The following is a 25536-nucleotide window of genomic DNA, read 5'->3' on the forward strand; positions in this document are numbered from 1 at the left end:
TTAGAATGTGGTTAATGTATTAGAGACATGTTGTGATTTCAAATGAAGGAGACCTAGGAAGTCTTTGCAGGGGAGATGGAATTTCACTTGGATCTTTAAGAATGGATAGGATGTTAATGCAAAGATGGGGCATTCCAGGCATGAAGATCAATATGGGAGCAAAAGGAAACAAAGAGGAAGTCACAGAATATTTTCATGGGATGCAGGATTCATTTTACTTCTAATATGAAATAAATGAGAAAGAGGTTAAATGCTATGTGAAAAGTTAGAATGCAGGTTGGGAGCAGATAGGAGGGAACTTTGGATTCCAGGCTACAGAGTTTCTACGAAACTATGGCAATGTCTATTCATTCACTCACTTCCTCATTCATCAAACATAAATCAACAGCTATGGTATGCAAAGCCTTCTTCTTTAAAATATAGGTTTTGTAGACTTTATTATTTTGATGCTACTATTTTCACTATTTCTCTGCCCCTCCCTCCAAAAAACCTGTCGAGTAGAAACACCATCACTAGAAACAGAGAAACAGATTGCATCATTTTAGTAGCTTTTTCTAAAAAAGAAATAAACAGTCTGCTCATTTTTGTCTATTACTGTTTGTTATTTATAATAATAATCAGGTTACTGTATTGAACGAAATATAATATAAAATATTTTATAAGTAAAAGAAATCAAGATGAGAAAATTCAACTACATGACCTCCAAGTAAGTAAAGAGTTATCTGTACTTATAAGGATTATCCAATGTTCTGTTGCTGTGGGTGACAAGGAGAGAATGGATACCAAAAATCCACAGATAATCCACAAACCTCAACTTATTTAGTTCTTCCAACCTATTTCCACCCTTAGCCCTTTTATATGGCTACTAATCAGTTAGACTCTCCTTTTTTCTTTACTAGAATTTTTACATAAATACCTAAATAGTCCCAAACAAGGCAATAGCAAGGAAAATCAGAAACCTAAAAATGGGTAAGGTTATGAAATCGTTAATTCAGATATAGTAAAGTTCATGGTATTTTGGGTACTAGTTTTGAGGGGTGGAGAATGTTTCTCCTATGTCAGATATACAAATATGCTTTGACCTAAATATATTTAAATAATGGAAAGTTTGCTCTGTAGTGGAGTTTATTTTGTATATGAACAATTCTGGATCAGATTACAGTATTCATAAAACATGTGAAAAGCAATATCATTATTAAACAACTGAGTTAAAATATGTCTCATAAAAAGTGAGAAGTGTGAAAATTAGCACTTGATAAACATCACATCCACTTGCAGACATAATGTGATAATGATTCTAACAGGTGTTAAAATTGGATGTTAATGAGTAAATAATTAACAGTCTCTCCTTTTGTGGATATGATATGAAGTTCTTAATCAGTAAAATAAAGAAAATTGGTCATTTTTTTATATTATCATAACAACTTGGTAATTTTCAATTCTTGAATAAAATAAATTCCAAAGTTATATTTTAATTGGCTCATAAACATTTGCTCCAAAATATTGGCCAAATACCATGAGAAACACATCTTATGAACTCGAATTGGCTAAAAGTAAAAACAAGTTATATATAGTGTCTGATATGTACCTTTTTTCTTAAGACTTAACATATTCAAATTTAATCTACCTTAAATTTGAGAAGAAAAAAAATTTCCTTCTAAGCCATTGGTGTCCTTGCTATAAAAGTGGTATTCCTAAGGAAACTTTCCAGTACGGTGGTAAACTGGCACAATTTCAAAGAAACAATTAATTTTATTTGATCTTGCTGCCTTCAGATGTGAAACGGTAGCATTCAGTCATGAATTACATTCTTTTTCAATACAGAGCTATTAATAATATAGGTATGGCTTATAATAGATCAAAGTTTTCAGGGGACATGTGTTAAACATCAACTGTGTTAGGGGTATAAGCAGAAATTGAACTAGTCTTGCTTTCAAGGAGCTTATGTTTTTCTAGTATCAGACAAAGCTTTCCCTGTGGGCTCACACTTAAGTGGATCCATGAACTTAGCAATGTACATATTCCTTCCCTCCATCAGTCTAGATCACACCCATTCATGCCTTCTGATCCTGTGTGAGTCTAAGCCAAGTATTCCTAGGAATATTTTATAATGGATCTACCTAATACACTGGAAGATTTCCTCCAGGTTTCTGAACATCTCCTGGATTCAAATACAAAATCTAGGCTATGTATCACTTGTTGCCGCCTTTGACACCAATTTTCAGATGTTAGTCATTACATTGAAAATATGCTATGACTTACTTAAGATGCATTTCTCTGTTGCTTTTTGGACTGCAGGCAGGAAATCTTGGTTTTTCAAAGTTTTTGATTATCCAGCTTTTTTTTTTTTTAATCTACCACTGGAAGCATCTTGATGTTAAAAAACTAGATTTTTCTATCCAAGTAAGCTATGGAATCACTAGAAACCCTATGAAATTTCTAAGGGCAGTCCCCTCTATTTTCTTCTTCATTTTTGGTTCTGAGCATAGTTCATTGTCTAATGGCAAGACATAGTACTAACTCATTAGGCTTCCTCATCAAATATCATAATCTAGGGGAAAAAAGGCATTATTTATCTGATTTTTTTCAGAGTAGATTATTATGGTGATTTCTTGTGAGCTGTTATTTAAGTAAGAACACTGTAATATTCTGGGACATGATATAATTGGCACGGACAAAGAGAAACATTGGAGAACCTTACCATTCCTTCATCCTTTGGATTTTAAGCAGAAAAGCTTCCATGACACAGGAAAATACTTTTGGTAAGTCTTTATATCTACTAATATAATTTTCTGTATGTCTCTTATATCCCTTGCTTGTTGACAAATATTGAGCCCATTGAACAAATCTGTGATTGTATCAACTGAGGAATACTGTATTACATAAATATATCCCCTTATTGGGGAGTGACTTCTAAGGAATCAGTTATTATTGTTATAATTTTGTTTCTTAACTTAATAAACCCAAAAAACTTTTGTCTTTTCTAAACCAGTTAACTGTGTGTCTTTAAAGAAGTGGTCTCTGATAGAAAATAATTTGCAAAAGCTTACCTATTCTTTTTTCATATTTTCATCCAACACACTTTCAGAAATGTGCTTGTTAACATGAGAAATTAGGCATTCTGAGAGTAATTATTGTCTCCTCTTTAGCCCCTTTGGAGAACAATTTTAGAAGATTTTATTGGCACAAAAATTTCCTTGTGATAAAATTCCCTCCACCAATGATGAGGAAAAAAGTGCATGACAAAGTGGATGAAGACCTTGCTTCAGGATCAGGAAGACTTGGGTGAAAGTCAACTGGCTCTGTGATCTTAGGCAAATCACTTACCTCATAGTTCCCAAGGTAACTCTAAAAACAGGTGTCCAACTACATTAGGTAATATTATTTTCCCCTCTAATTCATTATATTTCTCTTTTAAATATCTTGGAAAATTAATCCATCAATACTTCAAAATTGTGTTGCTTTTAGTATGATTTTTGCCCCTCATTTACTGTTCTTGATTTCTATTTCTATTCTCTCTAATCATCAAGTTAACATCATTAATGTCACCAATGATGAAAGTAAATAATAAAAAGCTATGGAAAATCTGTTTCTTTTTAAATTGTCTATGCGTTGCCCTTCTATTTAATAAGTAAATGGATTACAGGGCTTCTTAATCTGGAGCTTGTGAATTTATTTAAAATATTTTAACAACTGTATTTTAAGATAATTGATCTCCTTAATAATCCTCTGGATCTCACTTTATACACTTAAATTTTAAATATGTTTCATTTCATTTACTAATTTTAAAAATATTATTCTGAAAAGAAATCCATAAATTTCATCAGACTGCCAAAGAGGTCCATGACAGACTTTAAAAGGCTAACAATTCCTCTTTTAGAGAGATCTGGCTTAAGATATATGATTTTAACACATAACTTACTGACAAAAATTCTAATCTTTTCTAGCCTTCTTGTTATGGAAACTGCTTAATGTTAGTAATTGGTAACATTAAATGTCTTTTCCTTTGTTCATACATTCCCCTCCCCCTTTTAAACTTCAATAAGTTTATTTTAAAATATCAAGTTGGATTTCTTGTGATTGCATGCAGTTTCTTCTCATCTTTACCTTTCCTTCAAATTTGGTGTTGAATCTCTTTTTTCCCCTCTTATGAAAATTTTATCTCTAGAGCTATGAACCAATGATTCCATGAAATCTTTCTCAATGTCTTTAATTCCTTTATTTGTCTCTCCAAAAAGGGCCAGTGAGTTATCCTTTCATTTAATTATATCTTTGTTATGTCTTCTGTTTTCATTTATAAAGATATGGTTCAGTCTTTCTAGTATCACATTAATCAATAAGTGCCCCATTGGTTGTTGAATGAGAATGTCATTTAGACCAAGAACCATCTTCTCTTTTTCTTTGTTTTAGTGAATTTTCATGGCTAGTGAATTCATTACTTAGTATACTGCTCTAATGGTGGTAAACTTCTTCATATTCAAGTGGACTGGTTTTCTCTTTTTTTTAATTTTATTTATAATTTTTGACAGTACATATGCACTGAGTAATTTTTTTTATAATATTATCCCTTGTATTCATTTTTCCAAATTATCCTCCCCTCCCTCCATTCCCTCCCCCCGATGACAGGCAATCCCATACATTTTACATGTGTTACAGTATAACCTAGATACAATATATGTGTGTAAATACCATTTTCTTGTTGCACATTAAGTATTAGATTCCGAAGGTATAAGTAACCTGGGTAGATAGACAGTAGTGCTAACAATTTACATTCAAAGGACTGGTTTTCTCAACTGGGATCATACTCAAAGCTTTCATAGGTTAATAGAATTTGTCTAAGCTTTTATTCTATTGATGAAGCCTTTGGGGTATCTGGTCTCTTCACATCATTATGGGGCATCAAAATGAGATGATTTTTGAAGATAGTGCTTTTAGCAACCCTCATCGGTATGAGAAGTGCATTTTCAAATATTTGTTGAAGGAATTTAAATTGGAACTTGTCTGTTGTAAAACATTAATTTCCCTCTACTAATAGAGAAAATTTGCTTAGAAAGCAAAGTGTGAAAGTAAAAATACTTGACCTAGTGATTTCTCCTTACTCAATATAATTCTCTATGGCCAGAATATTTCACTTTTAGTAGAAGGCCAGGAAATTATGTTTTAAAAAAAACTTTACTGAATCAGAATGGATTTTATTCAGTATTGGTTCAGGCCAATATTCTCTATCACATGAGTTCACTAAGGTAGTATTTAAAACAAATCATGATTATTTTTATTTTGACTTTAGCAGTTATTAAATCAATGGTAGCATGGTCTTATAGTTATTTTAGACACACAGATCTGGCCTAGAGTTAATAAAAGTTGACATAACAAGGTGGCAACCAGCCATTTGCCTTCTATTTTGAGTATGCTCCTATGAATATTATTTCTCAATCTGGTTTGACCTTAATTCTTGAATTCTAGATTTGAAATTTGCTGTACTTATCACCTGAAGTCATGAGAGAAAATATGGTATAATGGATAGAGAACCAGCTTCATTGTTGGGAAAATCTGGGGTCAAGTTCTAGGATATATATTGGAAAAGTCACTTTTCAATGTCCCAGAAAATTTTCTAAATCTAGAAATTGCAGAAGAATTGCTAATCTGGAATAGAAAAAAGAACTTTCCTTCCTGAGAGTGGTTCCTCTAATCAATGAATTCATACCCTTGAATCAAAAAGAGGGAATTATAACCAATGAGCAACATGCTTTTCTCCACTCCCTCTATTAATATTATGGATGTCTCTTTGTCAACATTTTAATTTTTTAAAAATAGATACCTCTCAAATAAGAGCTTGTTGCCAGAAATCTTGTTAATTTTCTAAACATTAGAGATCTGAGTCATAAGCCATCACAGATCCTGATGCTTTCACAACATTTTGATAGAACTTACCTTTTTTCTTATTTGAACTTTCCTTTTAATGAACTGAGGTAAAATAACCACACCTTTTATATGACAGAAGTCTTTTATTCCAAAGAAAAACGAAGGCACTTCTTATCCGGTCTTTAAAAATTTTTCTTTTAAGAGTTGTTTCTGCTACACTTTTTTTTTTTTTCACTTGATGTCTGGCATTAAGATAGGGCCAAAACAATACTAATTTCTATTCTATGGAAGAATTGAGATATGTTTGCAATGAAATTCTACCCAAATAAATACCTCATTGTGGCAAGGAGGTAATCCCACCTTTTCCAAGGTCACACCAGTAATAGCTCAAGATCTGACAGAGTTATCATACTAGTAACTCTTCTAAAATAGACTCATATTGATAAAATAATAGATGTGTGGTGCATGGAAAGAATACCATACCATCATCTATCAAATAATAACACCTAATCTTTATTTAATAACCAATCTTAGGTATTAGGTAATAGCTGTTATTTCCATTGCAATGCACCAGATAACATGGTACAAGTAAATATATCAAATTTGTCTGGTTTAGAAGTAGAGATAATTCAAAGTTATTTTTTCAGAGATGATTAATACTTCAAATTTAATGATATATTTTTACCTTAACTCCCCAAATTACATAAAAGACAGCATTAGATATAATTTTTATTTTCTAAATTTTGAAGTTGGAATTTATTTACTTTTTAGCTCTTCTCTCAGTCTCATGGTCTTTGAGGTTGTTCTCAGCAGCCTGATCTGTAGCCAAAAATATAAAGGAATCTTGTACTTCCCCAGTCTTAGATATATTGATTTTTTTGGCAGTGGGGTGGGGTAGGGAATGAGCTATACAAATAGCACAATGTCCTGTTATGTGAACCTGTGGGATGGTAGGGGTTAAGGCTTCTTTTACTTATACAACACTGAGAAATTGGATATATTCATGAAGTTTGATTTTTCTTAAAGCTATTCATCATTTTCTATATGAAATCTTTCCTGATCCTTTCCAATACCATTATTTTCATTTATATTTTCATTCATTTTATATTTGTGCTACATGTTTTTCTCCATATATTTGTTTCCTCCCTCATCAGAATGTAAGCTTCTTGTAGGTAAGGATTATTTCATTCTTTGTATTTGCATCCATAATGTCTGGTGTCTAATACATATTTGTTGATTGACTTTTAGTATTTTCATGTAATAATAATTATAATAATTGCTTTTAAGGTTTGCAAAATATATATACATTATCTCATTTGATTCACACAATAATCTATGAGACAGATGCTATTATTCTTCCCATTTTACAGAATGGAAGACTGAGGCTGTGAGAGATTAAGTACTTTACTCAGTCATGCAATTTAGTCTGTATCTGAGGCAGGATTTGAATCCAAGTCTTCCCAATGTAAGTAAGGCACTCTCTACACTATGTCACACTGCCTCTCCTGCCTGGTGAAGTCATATTAAATAGAGAGGATTTGAGCAAGATCACACTGAGAACAGGAAGGGACCTTAGAAATAACGGAATCCAATTTCCTCATTTTACATGAAGAAATGCTCGGCCCTGAAGAGCTGAATTGTTTAGTGCCAGAGGAGCTAAGATTCAGTTATATATTATTCTTTGACTCCAAATCCAGGTCTTTTTCTACCATATCATGATGCCCCTCCCCTCAGTTCTAACCAAATTGAATGTACTTTTATAATAAGGATCTTCATCAAGTTTAACAGAAAATGAGAAATAATACTGTAATATGTTTATATAAATTTTTGAAGGGAAAGTAGCACATAAGAAACATATGATCACATCTATAATGAAATTAAAAAGGAACCAAACCAATCACACATTTTCACAGGAACATAGGCCAATATCCAAGGGTTAATAAATGGAAAATTTCACAGAGAGGTCAGTCTACAATAATAAAGAATTTACATATAAAAATAAGTTTACTTCCTAACAAAGGCACATAAACCTTAGCAAAACCAACCCATAAATCAGTGGAGGTGATATAATATTCAGAGAGGAGAAAGTCAAAATGTCAGTGCTACAAGTAGGAAGGGACAGCTGGAGAGCTGGAGGGTAGAAAAGGCACCAGAAAATACCAGAGGTATGAAGGTCTGAGGAAGAGACAAAGTCTGTCAGAAGCGCTTGCCGTGTGTAGGGAATGATGCACAACAATAAACTGTAGGGGGAAAATAAATGGGAAAATATGTAAAGCTGAAACCATGACAAAATATCACGACTCATTTTGGGGGAGCTCTGGGGATTTTAGCAATGCACATGGAATCCTATTTCAGGGAAGCCAAATCACTCACTTACCAAACACCATAATGCCCATGAAAGCTGATACTGCCAGTTACCCGGAGCAGAGGAAGAACTACGTTCAGACTAAGTGGAAAGTCAGGGGCAGATTCTGCCATAATTCTTGCTAAGGGGTTGTATAGATGGACTGCCCCTTCCATGGCAGAATGAGTAGTCTGTTTTCATAGCTACTGCATTTTTGAAGAGTCTGCTAAAATGGTCAAAAAAATTGGGTCAGGCAAGGGTTGAACATCTTTGATCATGAGAACCTTGGCCATCTGTACAAAGTGAATGGTAGATTTGTTTAATAATACACTTGAGGTGCAAATGAGTTTATTAGAACTATAGTTTTAAAAGTGAGGAAATAAGCTTATCTACCAGTAGAAGGCTGATCTTAGAGCCAGGTTTTGCTTCAGACACAGATAAAATGTTTGATCACTGGAAACTAATTAAGGCATTTATCCCCCCCCCCAACCCCAATGTTGAAGGCAACTCTCTAATACCACATACTACAGCAAATTGTAAATTTGTATTAGTGGTGGAATTTTCCTCAGTTGGAATTCCTACATTGCCAGAATTAGAGGACCATACCAAAAGGATGGAACTTAAAAAACAAAAACAATTTTGATTTTTAAATTAATCAGGATTCCTGTTATCTATCAAAAAGTAACAAATAAGAAAATATACATTTGAATAGGCAAAAGCAGGGGTTGGGAGATTAAGAGAATGTGGAGCTCATAAAAATCTCTACAAAATGAGCCTGGAAGTGTGACCTTTTCTCTGTAACCATCTAAAATATAACTTACTTTTATCAAGATTTTAGTTTTTATAAGCCAAAGCTTCATAAATTAAGTAGCAGTTTTTGAGACTTGACTTTGGAGAAGTTGCAACATTACTGGTACAAAGTTTCCTCACTTGTAAAAATAAAGGTAAGGCAGTCTCCTCCTTGGCTCTAAAAATCCAGAGATTCTCAGTTATCAAATTCATCCACAGACTTAAACTCCACAGACTTAAGCTATCCTTGGCAGACAAATGTCTTAAAAGCTTCAATGTCAAGACATTTTTTCTCACTTAATTTTAATTTCTTTTGTGTTTCAGTCAAAGGCCATTTCCTCTTGTTCTATGTTCAGTGAAGATGACAAGTCATAATTCTTCCTATGATAACTCACGAGACAATTATTAATTTGCCCTTCAACGAAATAATTTCACTTCCCTTCTCCTTTCCCATTAATTTTTGTGACGCTCTTCTGAGCTGTTTTTTTTTTTTTTAAGTTCTCCACATCCCTCTTAAGTGATGGAGCTTAAGACTATACCTTAGCATAGAGTCTTGAGTAGACTTAGTACATGCAAAATACTTTTTAACCTTATAAGTTATTTATACCAATAACTACTACCTATTTGTGGTTGCTCTTTTTTAGGAGGGCTCTGGACTTATGATTTCATCTGGGTAGGAAACTCACAATGTAGAAATCCCAGTCAACAATGCAGACTGACAAGATAGTATAACTTCTTATCTTAAGGAGTTACTGGTGCACCCCAAGAAGTTAAATGACTTCTCCAGTCACACAGAACTTGACTCTAAGAATGTTGCTCAGTTTACCACATCATCTATACCACTTTGTCCCTTGACTCTAAATTGAATACATCCCCTTTAATCCCTACTTTCTATTTAATTCTAAAGTACTTTCATTGACGTGGCTCAGGTTAGTTAGTGGGAATCACAGAGAAAAAAAAAAGGAGGTTACCTTTTTTTTTTTTTTTTTGATCTGTTTCTGAATAGGAACAGAAGTCCTATCAGGCTGCTCCCACAGCTAACAATTTCCTCTAATTTTCCGTGAAAGGGCAGTTTGTTCATTATCCCTTTCCTGTTTTCATGGATTCAATGTCTATTCCCATAGCAGGGAGAGCAGCTGTGTGGCTCACATACTTGCCAATGGGAATTTCAGAGGCAAACACACTTGGTAGGGAAGGGTGCTTACCTGAGCTGGTCTCTAAAATTCCCTAAACACATAGCAGATGAGATATTCGTCCCTTAAAAAAAGAATCTTTCTTTTTAGATTATATTTCAATCCACTTTTAGAATTAGCTTTTTTATTGTAACAAAGTGGACTGTTTCCTTCTCTCCAGTTTTAAAAATCATGGCAGAAACTCACTCCCAAGAAAGACATGGTATCAAAATAAAATGCTATTGTCTTTATTCTACAAGCTTATGTAATATCAACGGAGATTATAGAATTATGAAACTGAAAGAGATTTTAATGTAATCTAATTTAACTTTCTAATTGTACATGAGAAGTGACTGGGGCCCAGGGAACAGAATGGACTGGCTAGAGATTACACAGCACATTAAAAACAGAGACAGCAGAACTCAGGTTGTCTTGACAACTAAGTTCAGGCCTCCTCCACCATATCTCATTGCCTCAACTTTGGCTGTGGCTCTGAAAACCTAGAATTTTTTCTAACAAAAACAATAAACATAAAATCATATTTTATAATATAATATATTGCTATATCATTATATGCTTATCTTCCGAGATTCAAGCTTCCTTTCTTTTACTCTACTCTCCACAAAATTTTTAGAAGGAAACTCCAGGTTCATAAACTAAAGTACAAGGGAAGAAAGAGCATGGTGATGATTACAGATGGGGCTTTTATCTATTTGTATCATTTAGAAATGGAGGTGAGCCAAACTCCTCCCCTCCACACCCCATATGTTCATATTTTAATAAAGGAAGGTAGATGGAATAATCCAGAGAGCTCTGGATTTGGATTCAAATTCCAGCTCCGCTGATTTATTGTCCAGGTGACCTTAGGCCATTAATCTCACCTCTCTGAGCCCCAACTTCCTCATGTGTAAAAGGAGGTAAGGGTTAAATTAGGTGATTTCTAAGATCCTTTCTAGTACTAAATATATGATCTGGTGATATCAAAAAGACATGATGGATAAATCCAAATGGACAGAATACACAAGGAAAAGGTAAGAACTAAAAGTTTAATCTGTTCTACTTCAAACCATTTTAAGGGACTGTAATTTAAACTCCATGTGCAATGACCCTAAAATCCCCAAACTCCTTTAATTGGGATAAGTAATACATTGCTTGTTAACAGTCCATTCATTAGCAGCACTGCAAACCATGTGACTAATACAGGCCCAATGCAAACAGGGTGACTGAGCATAGGGAGGATGAAGCACATTAAAAGTTCAGTACAGATTAAATCATTGGCCATTGATTAGAAAGTTAAGAAAGAAAAAAAAAAAAAAAACACGAGCACAAATGTATTGTTTTAGACATACACACAAAACACAGAGCTATGTGACGAGATGTCCAAAGGTTAACGGGAAAGCTCATTTAATGAGAATAAAAAGATTCAAAAGCAAATAGTTGGCAGAACAATTGTTCCGTTGTCCCAAGAAAACGGACTCTTACTATCCTCTCCAGGAGAGCTCAAATCCAACCCTAAAAGCCCTATTCACAAACGACTTCTGCTCCACATAAGTTTGAGAAATGATGTGGCACAATTGTTTCTCTCAGATTGTGTGTAATAAAGTATTCTTCCACTGGAGCTTGGGGCTGCCTAACAAGACAGCTGTCTTTTTTGATTGGGGCTGCCAGGAAGAAGGTGATGTCATGAACTGGGGAGGAAGGAATGAGTCTTAATGGACACAAAGCAACAGCTGAAAACAGACCTTTGTCTGAAGCACACACCTCTCCCAGACTTTCCTCCAGTAGCTTTAACAAGAAAGAACTCTCTGTGGTAGGAACTCAATTTCAAGGAGACATAATCATGCTTTCCATCATCATACACCCAAGTGGGTGATGGTCAGCAAACAAAGGACCCAGATGACAGCTTTTCTCCTGACTTCTACCCAGGTTCCAAAATAAGGATCTCTCTCATGGATATTATTTTTTTTCTCCAATTAAGAAGGAAATAGTCCCAACTGTTTCTAAATTTGGGCTAATTACTACCAAGAGCTTCTCTAGACAAAATAGCAATGGTCAAGGGATCTAGAAGAAAGAGAAGCTGTAGTCAGAATGCAATTAGTTTGATCACTCTGTTGACCCGATTACCATCCAGATGTTAGGAATGGCCAATGCAGATAAACAATTATTTGTGTGATTGGGCTGGGGAGGTGACTTTCTGTTGCTGATAGGATAAGACCTCCTTGATTCAAAACTAACCTATCCTTTAAAAAAAAAAAGGCAGGACTCCCAAAGAATATATAATGTGGGACAGTGTTTGAAATGCATAAGGCATAGTTTTTGCTTTCAACTTTCTGGGGAAAATGAAGAAAAATCTAGAAAGAAAAATAGTAGCTATATGTGACTTGACCAGATCAGAAACACTTAGATGCTTATAGAGGAAAAGATACGGTTTGACTTCTATTTTGGTTGGCAGACAACATATCTAGATGGAAAACCTTGCCCTTTCCCTAGCTACCGCCTGATGAAATCTGAACAGGGAGGCAAAATGATGTTGTTTATAAATGCCCAAGACAAGTATTCATTTGTAGTTTAATTCTATTTCCAGGAATCCTTATATACCTATATTTTCAAGGTTGTTGTTAAGATCAACTTAAAAAAGATATGACTGATAGTTTTATATGTTTTTATTCACTTTTAAATTCTACAAGTCCATGTGTTTGTGGGTATTCATAAAACACATCTTTGTCGTAGAATGCAAGATTCTTGAGAGCAAAGACTACTTTAGTTTTGTCTTGGGATTCTTAGTACCTAGAATATAATTGGTTCTTAACAAACTTTCTGAATAGAATTTACTCTCTCAATAAGTAAACTACCATTTCAATAAGAAACTAACATTCTACCTCAGTTGCCAGTTGCTTGAAAAAGATTCATAGAGCTGCAGAATGGGAACATTAGTCAGTATCTCCAAATCCTGTTTTGAAGCAGATTCTTAACGATCTACTGTGATGTGTGGGAACAGAGTTTTGAAGTGAGGTGGTATGCTGTGAATATCTGTGATTCTTTTATATTTCTGTGCTTGGATTCATATTGGACTGTGCCAAATATTTCAGTTTAGCTATATTAATCTCAATGCTTGCCACTGTATTCTTTTCTCTATTTCGACTTGATGTGAACATGTCCTATATTCTCCAAACTAAATAATGGCAACCATAGAAGAGAAGTAATTACAGAGTAAGTATTGTGTCCAATTCTTGGTTGACATTGGAGCATTTAAAAAAAAAAAGTAAATTGGATCTCAATATCTATATCCATTTATATCTATATCTATCTATCTATCTATCTATCTATCTATCTATCTATCTATCTATCTATATATATATATATTACATGTAAACTATAACTTTACCCCTTTATCTAACAGGGTCAAAGTGAATTTTTAATGTCCAATATGATGGCACTAAGAAAATGTTTTACAATCTAAGTATTTATGAACAAAGCATATGGTAAATTAATTTGTTATAGAGCTTCTTGGTGACAATGATATTAATAATTATGATGGCATAATAGTTAATTATTATATTTTAATAGCTGCTATTTACACATTGACTTTGTAAGTCTGATAGCCCAAATAGTATTCCTTTGTAACAAATGGGGAACCTGAGACCAAAGTTAGATTATGGTCTCAGTCTAGAGTATGACATAAAGAAGTTGAAAGTGTAGCGATCCTTCTACTCAGTGCCCCCTTTTTAAGATTTAGGCAAGGAACTCATTCTATCTAATAACCTAGAACTTTTGTCTACATAGAGTATTCCTTTTGAAAATAATACTATATTGCCCAATACTTACCAGGAAAGAATGCTTTCCCAATTGTTTTTTATTTGAAGTAAATCTACTTATGGTGACCTTGTGGAAAACTTCAACCACAGCTTAAAGCTTTAACATAGGCAGCAAAAAGCTACATTTACATAGAAAGTTATAATTATGGTTGAGCCAAGGACCTTGGGCTTAACAACAGCCCATCCTAATGGAAATGAGTCAGAGTGAGGACTGGTAAGAAGGACACTAACAATTGGGAGTTCCTCCAGAAGAGAGCATCCAGAATAAGGGAAGAAGCTAGAGATCATAAGACAAGAATTTGGGAACTGGGGATGTTAATATTTAGCTTGGGTAAAAGAAGACTTAAGGGGGATGTGATAATGGATACCAAGACTTCTTGGTTCCAAAAGGCAAAAGCAGGATAAATTGGTGGAAGCTTCAGGGGCAAATTCTCTTGGGATGGAAGGAAATCAAAAATCACCTAAAGGAACATAGACTAACTTAGTTAGGAGATGGTGCATTCTCAGGCAGAGGCTGAATAATTACAGGGTTAGCATAGAAGAGATAACTGTTCAGTTATAGACTATAAGGTTTCTCTGGTCTCTTCTGAACTGGAGTTTCTGTGAAGAAGTGTGAGAGGAAGGCCATTTGGAAGGCTTTAAAGCAAGATAACAGAAATATTAAAAAGACTGAAGGACTAAGAAAAATTTTCTCAGAGTAAGAGTGACACAAAGATTGTCTAAGACAAGTGACAGAAAATGGATAAAAGTGAATGAATGGACTACAATTATATCAGTAAGTCAGTAAATTTACTTTCTTCTTAAGTTTAAGATTTTGAGAAGGGGGCAAAATTCAGCAAGTTGTCTTTAGGGTTGTCTAGTTGTATCCATTTTTAGAAGTCTTTGCAGATCATTGTTGACCAAACATCACAAAATATGTGAAAGGAAAAGTTACCTCTTAAAACATTTTCTATGAATATCTTTTCAAGTCACAAAGAAGAGAGGATTAAATGAGTTCAATGGAACTTGATAGGTTTTTACCTATCTGGCAAACTGATGGAAACTGGTCCAAGAATATCTATAGTCAGGAAGCCAAGAATACTTAGTCACCAATAGACCAAAGAGGTTGCCCAAGAAGTACCAGGACAGAAATATAAACTACCTAATCTGAACTTTTCTGTGGCAATAATGGATTGTATGGTACCTTGAAATGGGTACGGGTAGGCCGTTTGTACAGTTAAATATTAGGGGGGGGAAACAAAAAAAACCCTAAAATCAAAGGGGAAACAGGTTCATTTTGTCTTATCGTTTCTCTCCCCCTCCACCCTTCCCCACCCCAGGCCTGCATCACTAAAGCATTTAGTTCAGTCAGAGACATAGGAGCATTGTTTTTAATCATCTATACACAGCATGGTAAAACTTTTTACTAATTATAGAAAAGAAAGATTCAGGACTTAACCCATTCAGTTTCATGGTTCCTAGGGATAACAGTGAAGAAGTGGAACTGGGAGGAAAAGAAGAAGGAAAAAGGAGACTTTTTTCTATGACTCTCTCAATGGAATAAAGCACTATGCTAGACAATGAGGAATACCAGATAAAATAAGATGTAGTTTTGGATCTTAAGGGGATCATAGTATCTTTGATTCTTAGGTCTTTCCTCTCTATTATTTCTGTGTAAGGATGTTGGTGTTGGTATGTTGTTAGGGATGTTTATGTATGTATGTATATATGTATATGTAAACTAGGATAAAGAATAGTATGGGGATATTCTTTATATTTTCCTTAGTTTAATTTGAGACAAAAGGCTTAGGGGTCGTTTCATTGTAAAAGATGCACAAATGAAATGAAGCACAAAGAAAGGACAAAAAAGCAGGGTTGTGGAAGGAGAAATTAAACCATCAGACATAAAGAAACTGAGGTTCCTTCTTTTGTTCTTAAGCCCTAGCTTTGACTCAGAAATTAAATTTCTTTAAATCCTAATTAAGTTGGGGAGGAAGGGATTCTTTCTTTCTGACATTGTAGAAGCCCAAGAGGTTACATATTTTCTTTTCTGTGAATATCTCTTACACTTTCCCCACTGAATGGAGCGCTCTTTCAGGGTACCCTTCCCAAACTGGTAACCTCTATTTCCAAACCTGACATCCAACATGTCATAATTTCAGCAAGAGCACTTTCTTTCTCAGACATAAAAGAAAAAAAATATTTTAAGGATTGAAAATAATCATCAATGAGAAATGATGAAGAGAACTTCAAGTTATCATAATTTCTAGGTAAATACTGTCTCACTGAATTATCAAAAAAGTATAGGTACCATTTGTGGGTCTGCTTCTTCAATAGATATGTGACTTTGGAAACATAATGGAACCAAAGGTTCTAGAGATGAATTCAATCCTGTTATTTTTTTTAGATGACCACAGGTGAAGCCCAGAGGAATTAAGGATTTGGCAGAAGTGCAGTAAAAAAGCAGAGAAGAGATCTGAATTCCATTTTCTTTGTCTAAGGCTAGTTAGGTTGCACAATAGATAGAATTCCAGGCCTGGAGTCAGGTGGTCCTGAGTTCAAATTTGACCTCGGACCCTTAGTAGCTATCGGTAGCCATATAGCTTTGTGAAAGTCACTTAATTGTTTGTGTCAATTCTATATCTGTAAAATTATCTGGAGAAGAAAATGACAAACCACTTTAGTATCTTTGCCAAGAAACCCCCCCCCCAAAGGGTCATGGAAATAGGACATGAATGACTCAACAACAATAACTAAATTCTTACTCCAAATCCAATGCCCTTTCCATTGTTAATTTTCTGAATCCTCTGGAATTTGACTTTCCTCAACTCTGAAATGGAACTACTCAGGTAGTTGTAAGAATTGAATGAGATTTAAAGTCTTAAAAACCAGAAAGCTAAACCACCATGAGCTATCTACCAACCATAAAGAAGTCAGAAATATCTTTGAAATAGGATTAAGTGTGATCTGAAGGCTTTAATTTTCCGGAAAGCCAAACTTGAGAATGGAAACTAATCAGGGAGGCTCAGCGGTACAACGGATAGTGCTGGGCCTGGAATCTGTGTGACTCTGCAAGTCACTTAACTATGTTTGCCTCAGTTTTCTTATCTGTAAAATGAGTGGAAGCACATAGCAAACCACTCTAGCATCTTTGATTCCAACTGGAGTCATGAAGAGTCAGGAATGACTGAACAATATAAACAACACCTCTTGGTTAACTGCAGCCAACTGGACAATACTATTTTCTGAAGAGAATTAAGGAAGGCTGAATCAATGGGCAAGAAAATTTAATTTCTCCTTCCATGATCCCTCTTTTTTGGCCCTTTCTTTGTGCTTCATTTTATTTGTGTACCTTTTACAATGAAACCTCCCCCAACCCCATGTCTCAAAGAAAATGCTGCAAGGGTCTATTCCTACTTATATATCCCAAGACAGTTTAGCTTTAAACATGGTATCACCACATGGTGACTCACACTTGAAAGAGGCAAAGGCAAGCAGGTGCTTGACCTGAACAATCATGTGATTTTTCCATATAAGTATCCCCTAACTTCAGGCTAATCAACCTTACAGTACTTATTAAACCATTACATATTGGTGATGATAATCAGAAAGCCCATTTTGAACGTACTGGACATCAAGGGATGGCTAAGACAAGGAAAAGAATATCAAAAGCTGAAATTTCACTCCAGCAATAAGTACCAATCAGTTAACTAATTGGTACATTTTTGCCTTCACAAGGAATGTTATTGGTACGAGGACTGGGAATTTAAAATTACTTGAAGAAAGGGCAAGCTGCTAACTGACATAGTATATTCTTTCAAATGTATAAGTCAAAGAAAATAGAAGTAGTATGATACGTGTTTTTATTTCCAAATAAAATCATCCAAGAATGCAAGTTCCGTATAGGGTTGTTGTTTTTATATTATACGGGGGTCTTTCGTTCAAAGTCTGGCAGCCAACTATTAAAGGGTAGAATAGCCATTAGCTATTATGCTGTTGACATTCTGTATTTGTAAAACCCTGCAAGTTATCTGGTTGCCATGCTTAGCCTCCAAATACAACAAAACAGCCTTTTCATTTAAAAGGCTATGCTATCAGTAAAGATGTTTTTAAAGACATTTCCAATGAGAGAAACATGCTATCTTTACTGACTGTCTTTGGGCACAGAAGTATCACTCTGGCTTTAATTTTCACCACACACAAATTAAATATGTTTCTGCATGCTCCAGTATTTCATCCATAGTGCATTCCATGTTAAAAACACAACATATTGCATTGTCCATTTAAGGAGAAAGGCTGAAAAGGAAAAACATATATGTCCGAAGAGCAGAATGCAAAGTCTGGAAACTCATTCATTAGGAGTTCATCAGAGAAATGAAGAGCAAAGAGAGAGTTTAAATAAAACACCTACGTTTGGGTCCCAGTTCTGAGGATTCTGTTCCATCTGCTTCTCTGTGAAACCCTGGAGAATCCACAATATCTGTGTCTGGAGGAGGGTAGGGTGGGGGTGGGGGAAGCACTAACTGAGGTGGACCTCGAGGAGTGCCTCTAGGAGGCTTCTGTGGCACCTGCCGTCCAACACCTATATGGAATCAATTGGCTAGTTACTTCCAAAGCTTCAGCTGAGAAACACCTTTCCTTTCAAAAAGAAATCTAAGACATACATAATCATATTTCTCTTCTCTCTGTGTGTGTATCTCTCTGTTTCTTTCTTCTCTCTTTTGTTTCTCTCTCTCCCTCTCTCCTCTCTCTTTCTCTCTGTCTGTTTCTCTCTTCTCTGTCTTTCTCTATTTCTTTCTCTCTCTCCTCTCTCTCTCTGTTTCTTTCTTTCTTTCTTTCTTTCTTTCTTTCTTTCTTTCTTTCTTTCTTTCTTTCTTTCTTTCTTTCTTTCTTTCTTTCTTTCTTTCTTTCTTTCTTTCTTTCTTTCTTTCTCTCTTTCTTCTCTCTCTCTCTCTCTCTCTCACACACACACATCCACACACACACACAATCCAAATGAACATACACCTTGTACATTTTATTTGAGTATGGATATGTTATGGTTCAAAAGAAAAAATGTACACCAGTAGTTTGACAGATGTGGCAGAAAACCTCTTCTGAACTTAAAAATAAAAATGACTAAAAGTGAACATGATTATTATTTATAATAATAGCAACTGGCATTTGTAAAGCTTATAAATTTTTTTCACTCATTATTCCATTTATTGAGCTAAAAGGGAATAATAATTTCACTTGAACAATGAATGTCTCAGCACAAGATAGTCACTAAACAAATGAATGGATCTAATGTTAATTTTTAAAAAATCTACCCATAAGTTGCTATGAGTTGATCATCTGTGTATTTATTCAAATCTTTTCATACCTAGCATTTCTTAGGGAAATGAATTTTAATTTACTTCTGTTATACTGACAGGGGAAACTACTAATTTGGGTTGGTATTTTCACTGCAACTAAGAAATTTTGAGAATTGCTTAAAGTACTAAGAACTTAAGTGTCTTCCCCAGGAAGAAATAGCCAGTATAGATGTCAGAGATGTTCAGATTTGGCTCCAAGGCTGGCTTTACTCACTTTACCACACTGCTTCTCATAGAGTGCTTTCTATTATTTGTTCCACTACTGTCTCATTCAAGGCTCAAATGAATGAGTTGAGGAGAAAAGTTTCAGTGTGTAGTGGGAAGATCAATCAGGGTATGTGGGTTCTGATTTACTAAATGTCATTGAAGAGATTCTGCTGTTAGTTATGGGAAAAGCCACTTAATATTACTAGACTTCAGTTTACTGATTTAGAAAATAAAGGTTCTGGAAATGAAATATTCTAGTATCACCTGCTAACTGCTGATTTTACTGGGTACTTTTCCTTTCAAATTATTTATTAAAAACATCAAATGATATCTTTCTACTTATTTCACTATGAACTCTTTCATAATGAAGATGGAACTATCTTTTTTTGAGTTTTTAAAATTTAATCCAATTATATAATTGTGTCTGAATATTTTTCAGGTAGACTAGAATGAAACCATTAGCAAATTAGATGTTGACTTTTTTTTAAATCTAAATAAATAATGCACTCTGGTCTCACCTTGCTTACAACTTTTCTTCCTTAGAATAAAATTCATTTCGGCAGATATCATTTTCTGGGTCATAACATATACATATTAATAAGATTAAACATGCATAAAGTGTGATGATAAAGTAATGATATTACTTCTCAAAGTCACACATTAAAAACCACTCTTAATACTTTGTAGGCTATGACTTTAAAAAGACATAGGAAGAAATTAAGCTTAAGTTTGCAAAATACTAAAATTTTTTGGTACATTTTATAGAGAAGGGGAGGGCAGTTCAAGTCTAATAAGTAAGTTGCTCTCTTTTTGTTTGTAATTTAGACCATCTTGATTAAGAAAAAACAATAACTTTTTTTAAAAAGTATAAATGTCTTTTCTCCCCTAAATGATCATTCATTTAAAAAGTGTTCTCATTAATTACACAGATTTTCCTTATCCCTTTAATATATAACTCCATATTTAACAGTCTAGCCTGTTCAGTTATAGTAGCTGAACTTAACAACTTGGTTAATGCTGTGTGTGTGTGTGTGTGTGTGTGTGTGTGTGTGTGTGTGCCTGTCTGTCTTTGTATGAATGTTTGTAAAGGAGTCATATATAAATTTTAATTCCAATGTTTCACTATGGAGTTAGTAGAGGTCTGAGCAGCAGTTCAGAGAAGGCAACATATGTTTGTCTTCTGAAAAAGAGGAGGTATGATCTGTTTAGAGGAAGGATACTCATACTGCTAAAATATAAATGTATATGTATGCTTGAGAGGGGGAAGTAGGAGAGAGGGGAAGATAAATAGAGGGAGAGAGAGAAGCAAGGAGACAAAGAAGAAAGAGGAGGGGGAAAGGAGAGACAGGGAGAGGGAGATGGAAAAAATGAGAGGGAGAGGAAAGAGAGGAGAGGAAGAAGAGGAAAAAGAGAAGGAGATGGGGGAAAAGGAGGAGAGAAAAAGGCAGAGAAAAGAGAGGAAGAGGGAGGAAAGGGAGAGGAAAAGAGAAATGGAGAGTAAGAGGGTAGAGAGAGTGCAGGAAAAGAGGAGGGAGAGAAAGAGAAGAAACAGAAAGGCAGACACTAGACTGAAACCCCTTAGACTAGTAGGTGCATCTCCTCTCCTAAAATAGTTCAGATTTAGGTGTGACTATATCACACCCTTGTTGTCATTTGTATTTCTAACAAGATGTGGTAAGATTCTTAGACCCCCACATCTAAGTCTTTCTTCCATTTTCAGACAAAGAGTTTGAAAAGAGGATAGGTATTTAGTTTTAAGAACAAGCCTATGGTAGGACATATGTGATTTGTTAGAAGTCTAAGATAATTTATTGAGCAAGCAGGTGTTTGGCAGAAATAATGACTAAGGGTAGAAGATAACTCATTATGAGATTGGGGAAAAAACTAATACTGATGATGTTAAGATAGGATTTTGAAAGGGAAAAAAAGATAACATTATATGAAATATGGGCTCTATTATTTGTCAGCATAATGAACTCCCCAGATTGTCAATTGAGCTAAATGGTTCTTATTAAAGTTTCAGATTCCCATAAGGAGACATGGTGGGAAATTCCCTAATAGGAGCAGATTCTGTTTTAGATGTCCTGTGAAACATAGTCAAAGGCAGGTAATTAAAGAGCATATTCAGGAACATTACCATTCAGGATAATGAGCTGTAATGAACTGGGTACTCTCTCAAAACTGACTTTTTATGCTCTAGAAACAAGTTTGTTTTCTTAATACAATTCATTTTAAAGTCCCCTTACTGCATAATTTAAAAAATATCTGTTCTTGAATCAATGAATGTTTTTCCTATAGAAAAGTTACCCAAAGTTTACTTTCTTCTATGCTTTTCCCTATTGAAGCATTTCAGGGCCTCTACATGTAAAGAGTTCATAAAGGAAGATTAATTTCAAGAAGGACTTGGTGTGTCAAAAGCAAATGATTCTTGAACATGGTCAAATGATGCACAAATAGCATGGGCCTAAAAATAACCATTTTCAGCAAATGTCCTTAAAAAAAACTTCCACAAGTGCCAAATGCATGGATTTACAATCTCTCACACAACTCAAACTCATACTCATTCTATTTCTTCCTGACTTCCTTTCACTTTTGCCTTACTTTCTATCCTACTGATAGTGTTCATCTACAAAGTTTTCACATGGCAAGGCAGACACAAGGTACCAAAAGCCTTCATTTCCAGACTTTCTTTCTTCAGCATAAATATTTTTCCACATTACATGGTAATCCTGATACAAGTTTATTGTCATTGTTAATAAGTCTAAAAATAAAACCAAAGCCAATATACAAGGCACATGCATAAACCAAGAGAAGAAAGCTGTCTCTCACCCATTGTGCTCTTCCTATTCTCTTCCTTATCATCTGTCCTGTTTGGGATGAGGGGAGTTGATGGCGGCGGTGGTGGCGGGGGCGGTGCTGGAGCACGTCTCTTTTTCTTCTGTAATTCGTTCTGTGATACTTGGGACACCTAGGAAAAAACAAGGAAGGAAAAATGTCAAGTTGGGGCTGTATCAGGTGAGTAACTATACAGTTTGTTAGAAACTGATTCTGTATTCCAATGGTTGGTTCTTTATTTTCTGAGGGAAGAGTTCTAGACCTGTAATTTTCACTGGTGCAGGCAGCTCCAGCTAAAGGAACTATATATATATATATATATATATATATATATATATATATATATATATATATATATATATACACACATACATACATACATATATATACACACATATACATATATATGTGTATGTATAGCTTATCATATACATATATATGTAGCTTATATATGTATATATATATACATACATATATATGTAGCTTATATATGTATATATATACATACATATATATGTAGCTTAATCAAAGGTCACTGAGCTAACAACATATCCTAGTGCCACCTGGCTACAAAGTACAAAGAATAACAACAGAAAAGATTCAGTGCTACTACTGCTAACTTTTACCTATAAAGTGCTTACCCTGTGCCAGGCATTGTGCTAAACATTTTATTAATATTATTTCATAACCAAATATTATAAATATTTATATAAATACATATCATAAATAAATATAAATATTCTCATAACTACTCTGTGCAGGAGGTGCTATTATTACCCACATTTTTACAGATGAAGAAACTGAGACAAATAGCGATTGTGTGATTTGCCAAAAGACCAAATCTGGGACCAGATTTAAACTCATCTTCCTGACTGCACATCCAATTCTATCTATTATGCCAGTCATCTGCCTACTAATTCATAAGAGAAAAAATCCCAAAAGTAAAACTGCAACAAAATCCATTTTATGTGCCTATTTATAAATGCACAATCTCCAAGTAATAAGCAAGGTGAAATATGGACCATAATATAAGATGACACATTTGCTCTCATACATAGATACCAATGGGACTTCTTGTGGCATCTGTGATTAGATTATGATTGCCTAGAAAAAGGCCATGGAAGGGCCTAACAAAGGATGAGAAGAGATTGAAAGGAAAAGGATGGGTGGTCCAACATTGTATATGAAGAAAATATACTTATGTAAGGAAATCCTGGAACCAAGACAGGAAAGCACAATGGAAAGCATTTGGTTGATCAATGAAAAGAGAGACTACTTGAGGGAGTACTTAGACAAAAAAAGGAAACAGCTCATAAAAGGAGAAGCAGGTCATGAAACTTCTTAAAATAGATACAAAGACATGATACGGCAGTGATGGAGGGACTTCAATTATCTAGGCAACTGCTGTCGGTGTTTCTGCCCAAGGCAAAGCAGCAATAAATCTTTGGCTTGCCTTAATAATATCATCCATCAAAAAAGGAGAGGAAGAAATGGCATAAATTGTTAGTCTGTATTTGAATCTTACCAACAAGGAGAAACTGGTTGCTGAAGTGGAAATAATGAGAACCTTGGGGAAAAGTGATCACTCTGTTTTAGAATATGTGAAAGAGGTGGGCGTTTGTCTAAGTCTGGGAAGAGCTGATGGCAAAAGGAGTCAAAAAAGCATAGATAGAATCTCATGGCTAACAATTCTATAGGGTAAAATCAGCTCAAGAGGAAAGGGAAATTGTAAAGAATGAAATCTGGGAAATGCCAAGACACAGTTTCAAAAAAGTTTTTAAAAGTGGGGGGGGGTTGTTTAAAGAAAAGGGATGTACAGCCAATTCAACATAAGATTTGGAAAGCCAGCAAGAGAAAGGAAAATAGGATGAATGCAAAAGCAATTTCAGAAATTTGGGATCTAGCTTGAATCTGGTGATTTCAATTCACTTCTTAGTCAGCCAATGAGCATTTATTAAACACTTACTATACATCAGGCGCTGTGCTAAGTGCTAGGGATAAAAAGAAAGGCAAAAAAAAAAGTCCCTGCCCTCAACTAGCTCACATTTTAATGGGTAAAACAACATGCAAATAACAGTATATATACACAGAATAGATGAAGACAATCTGAAAAGAGTATTACTTTACATATACTTAGCATTTAATTGAGTACATGTTGAAATCTCCTCTTCTTTTCCCCAATAGATCTAAACTGTTATTACTACTTTATTTATTTATTTAAATATTAAGCAACTGGAGCATGTACAATGGAGCACTAGAGAATGTACAATGAAAAGTTATTAGATAAAACGTCATTTCTGCTCATATAGAAATTATACTCTAAAAGAGATTTAGACATTATGTTTCAGCCTCTTGAGTTCACATCTTCCTGATCTGATTTCCTTGTTTTCCCAAACTGAAAAATGGCAATTTTATTGTGACATAGCTGGTCCCTTCCACCCTTTCAGCCCCATTTTTTCCCTAGGTAATAAGTATGCGTTTTAAAAGGGGCCTTCAGAAGACAGTATCTCAGGCCTAATTGAAATGAATGATTAAAATGGCATTTGTTTTAAAAATAAGATAAGGGAGAAATATGCCTATAATAGAAGATGGGATGTTCAAACCTTGGGAAAAGTAGTCTTAATTCACATTTGACAAATGAGGTATACAAATCACCTGTAAGAGCAGTCTGTAAAGTTTAACAATAGCTAGTATTTCTATATAGTTTATATATTTATATATAATTGATACATATATAAATTTATACATAGCCATATATTAATTATATTAAATAATAGCCAGCACTTAAGTAAAGATTTAAGATTTCAAAGTACTTTACAAATATTATCTCATTTGATCCTCTCTACTACTTTGGGAGATAGATGTTATTGATTCCCATTTTACAGATAAGGAAACTGAGGCAAACATAAGTTTAAGTGACTTGCCCGGGAGTCACACAGCTAAGGTGGATTTGAACTCAAATTTTCCTAACTTTAGGTTCAGAGATCTATGCCCTGTTACCTTGCTGCCTCAGTATTATGACATAGTATTGAGTCTATAAAAATAAACATTCGCTTGTTACAGTATCACTAAATTAATCACATTAAATAGACTCATAAACTCTCTACGCTGGAAGGAGTCTGAGAATCTCTGTAGCCTGAACCATGTCTGAGCAAGAATACCTATTAAAACACTCCTCA

The 25536-nt window shown here is 34.5% G+C and overlaps 1 protein-coding gene across 12 annotated transcripts in view; it reads right to left on the reverse strand.

Annotated features, from left to right (window-relative positions):
* The window catches only part of COBL (cordon-bleu WH2 repeat protein), a 343248-nt gene that overhangs the window by 80330 nt on the left and 237382 nt on the right, over positions 1 to 25536 (reverse strand). For 9 of the 12 annotated variants that reach the window (XM_074283610.1, XM_074283605.1, XM_074283603.1 and 6 more), the window contains 2 exons: positions 22352 to 22490; positions 18373 to 18543 (listed from right to left, as the gene is read on the reverse strand). In XM_074283610.1, the coding sequence (XP_074139711.1) occupies positions 18373 to 18543; positions 22352 to 22490 (310 nt within the window). The remainder of the gene's footprint in view (positions 1 to 18372; positions 18544 to 22351; positions 22491 to 25536) is intronic. The other 3 variants (XM_074283615.1, XM_074283616.1, XM_074283613.1) reach the window with 1 other exon arrangement.

This window comes from Sminthopsis crassicaudata, chromosome 1 (genome assembly GCF_048593235.1).
Source record: "Sminthopsis crassicaudata isolate SCR6 chromosome 1, ASM4859323v1, whole genome shotgun sequence".
NCBI classification, from domain to species: Eukaryota; Metazoa; Chordata; class Mammalia; order Dasyuromorphia; family Dasyuridae; genus Sminthopsis; species Sminthopsis crassicaudata.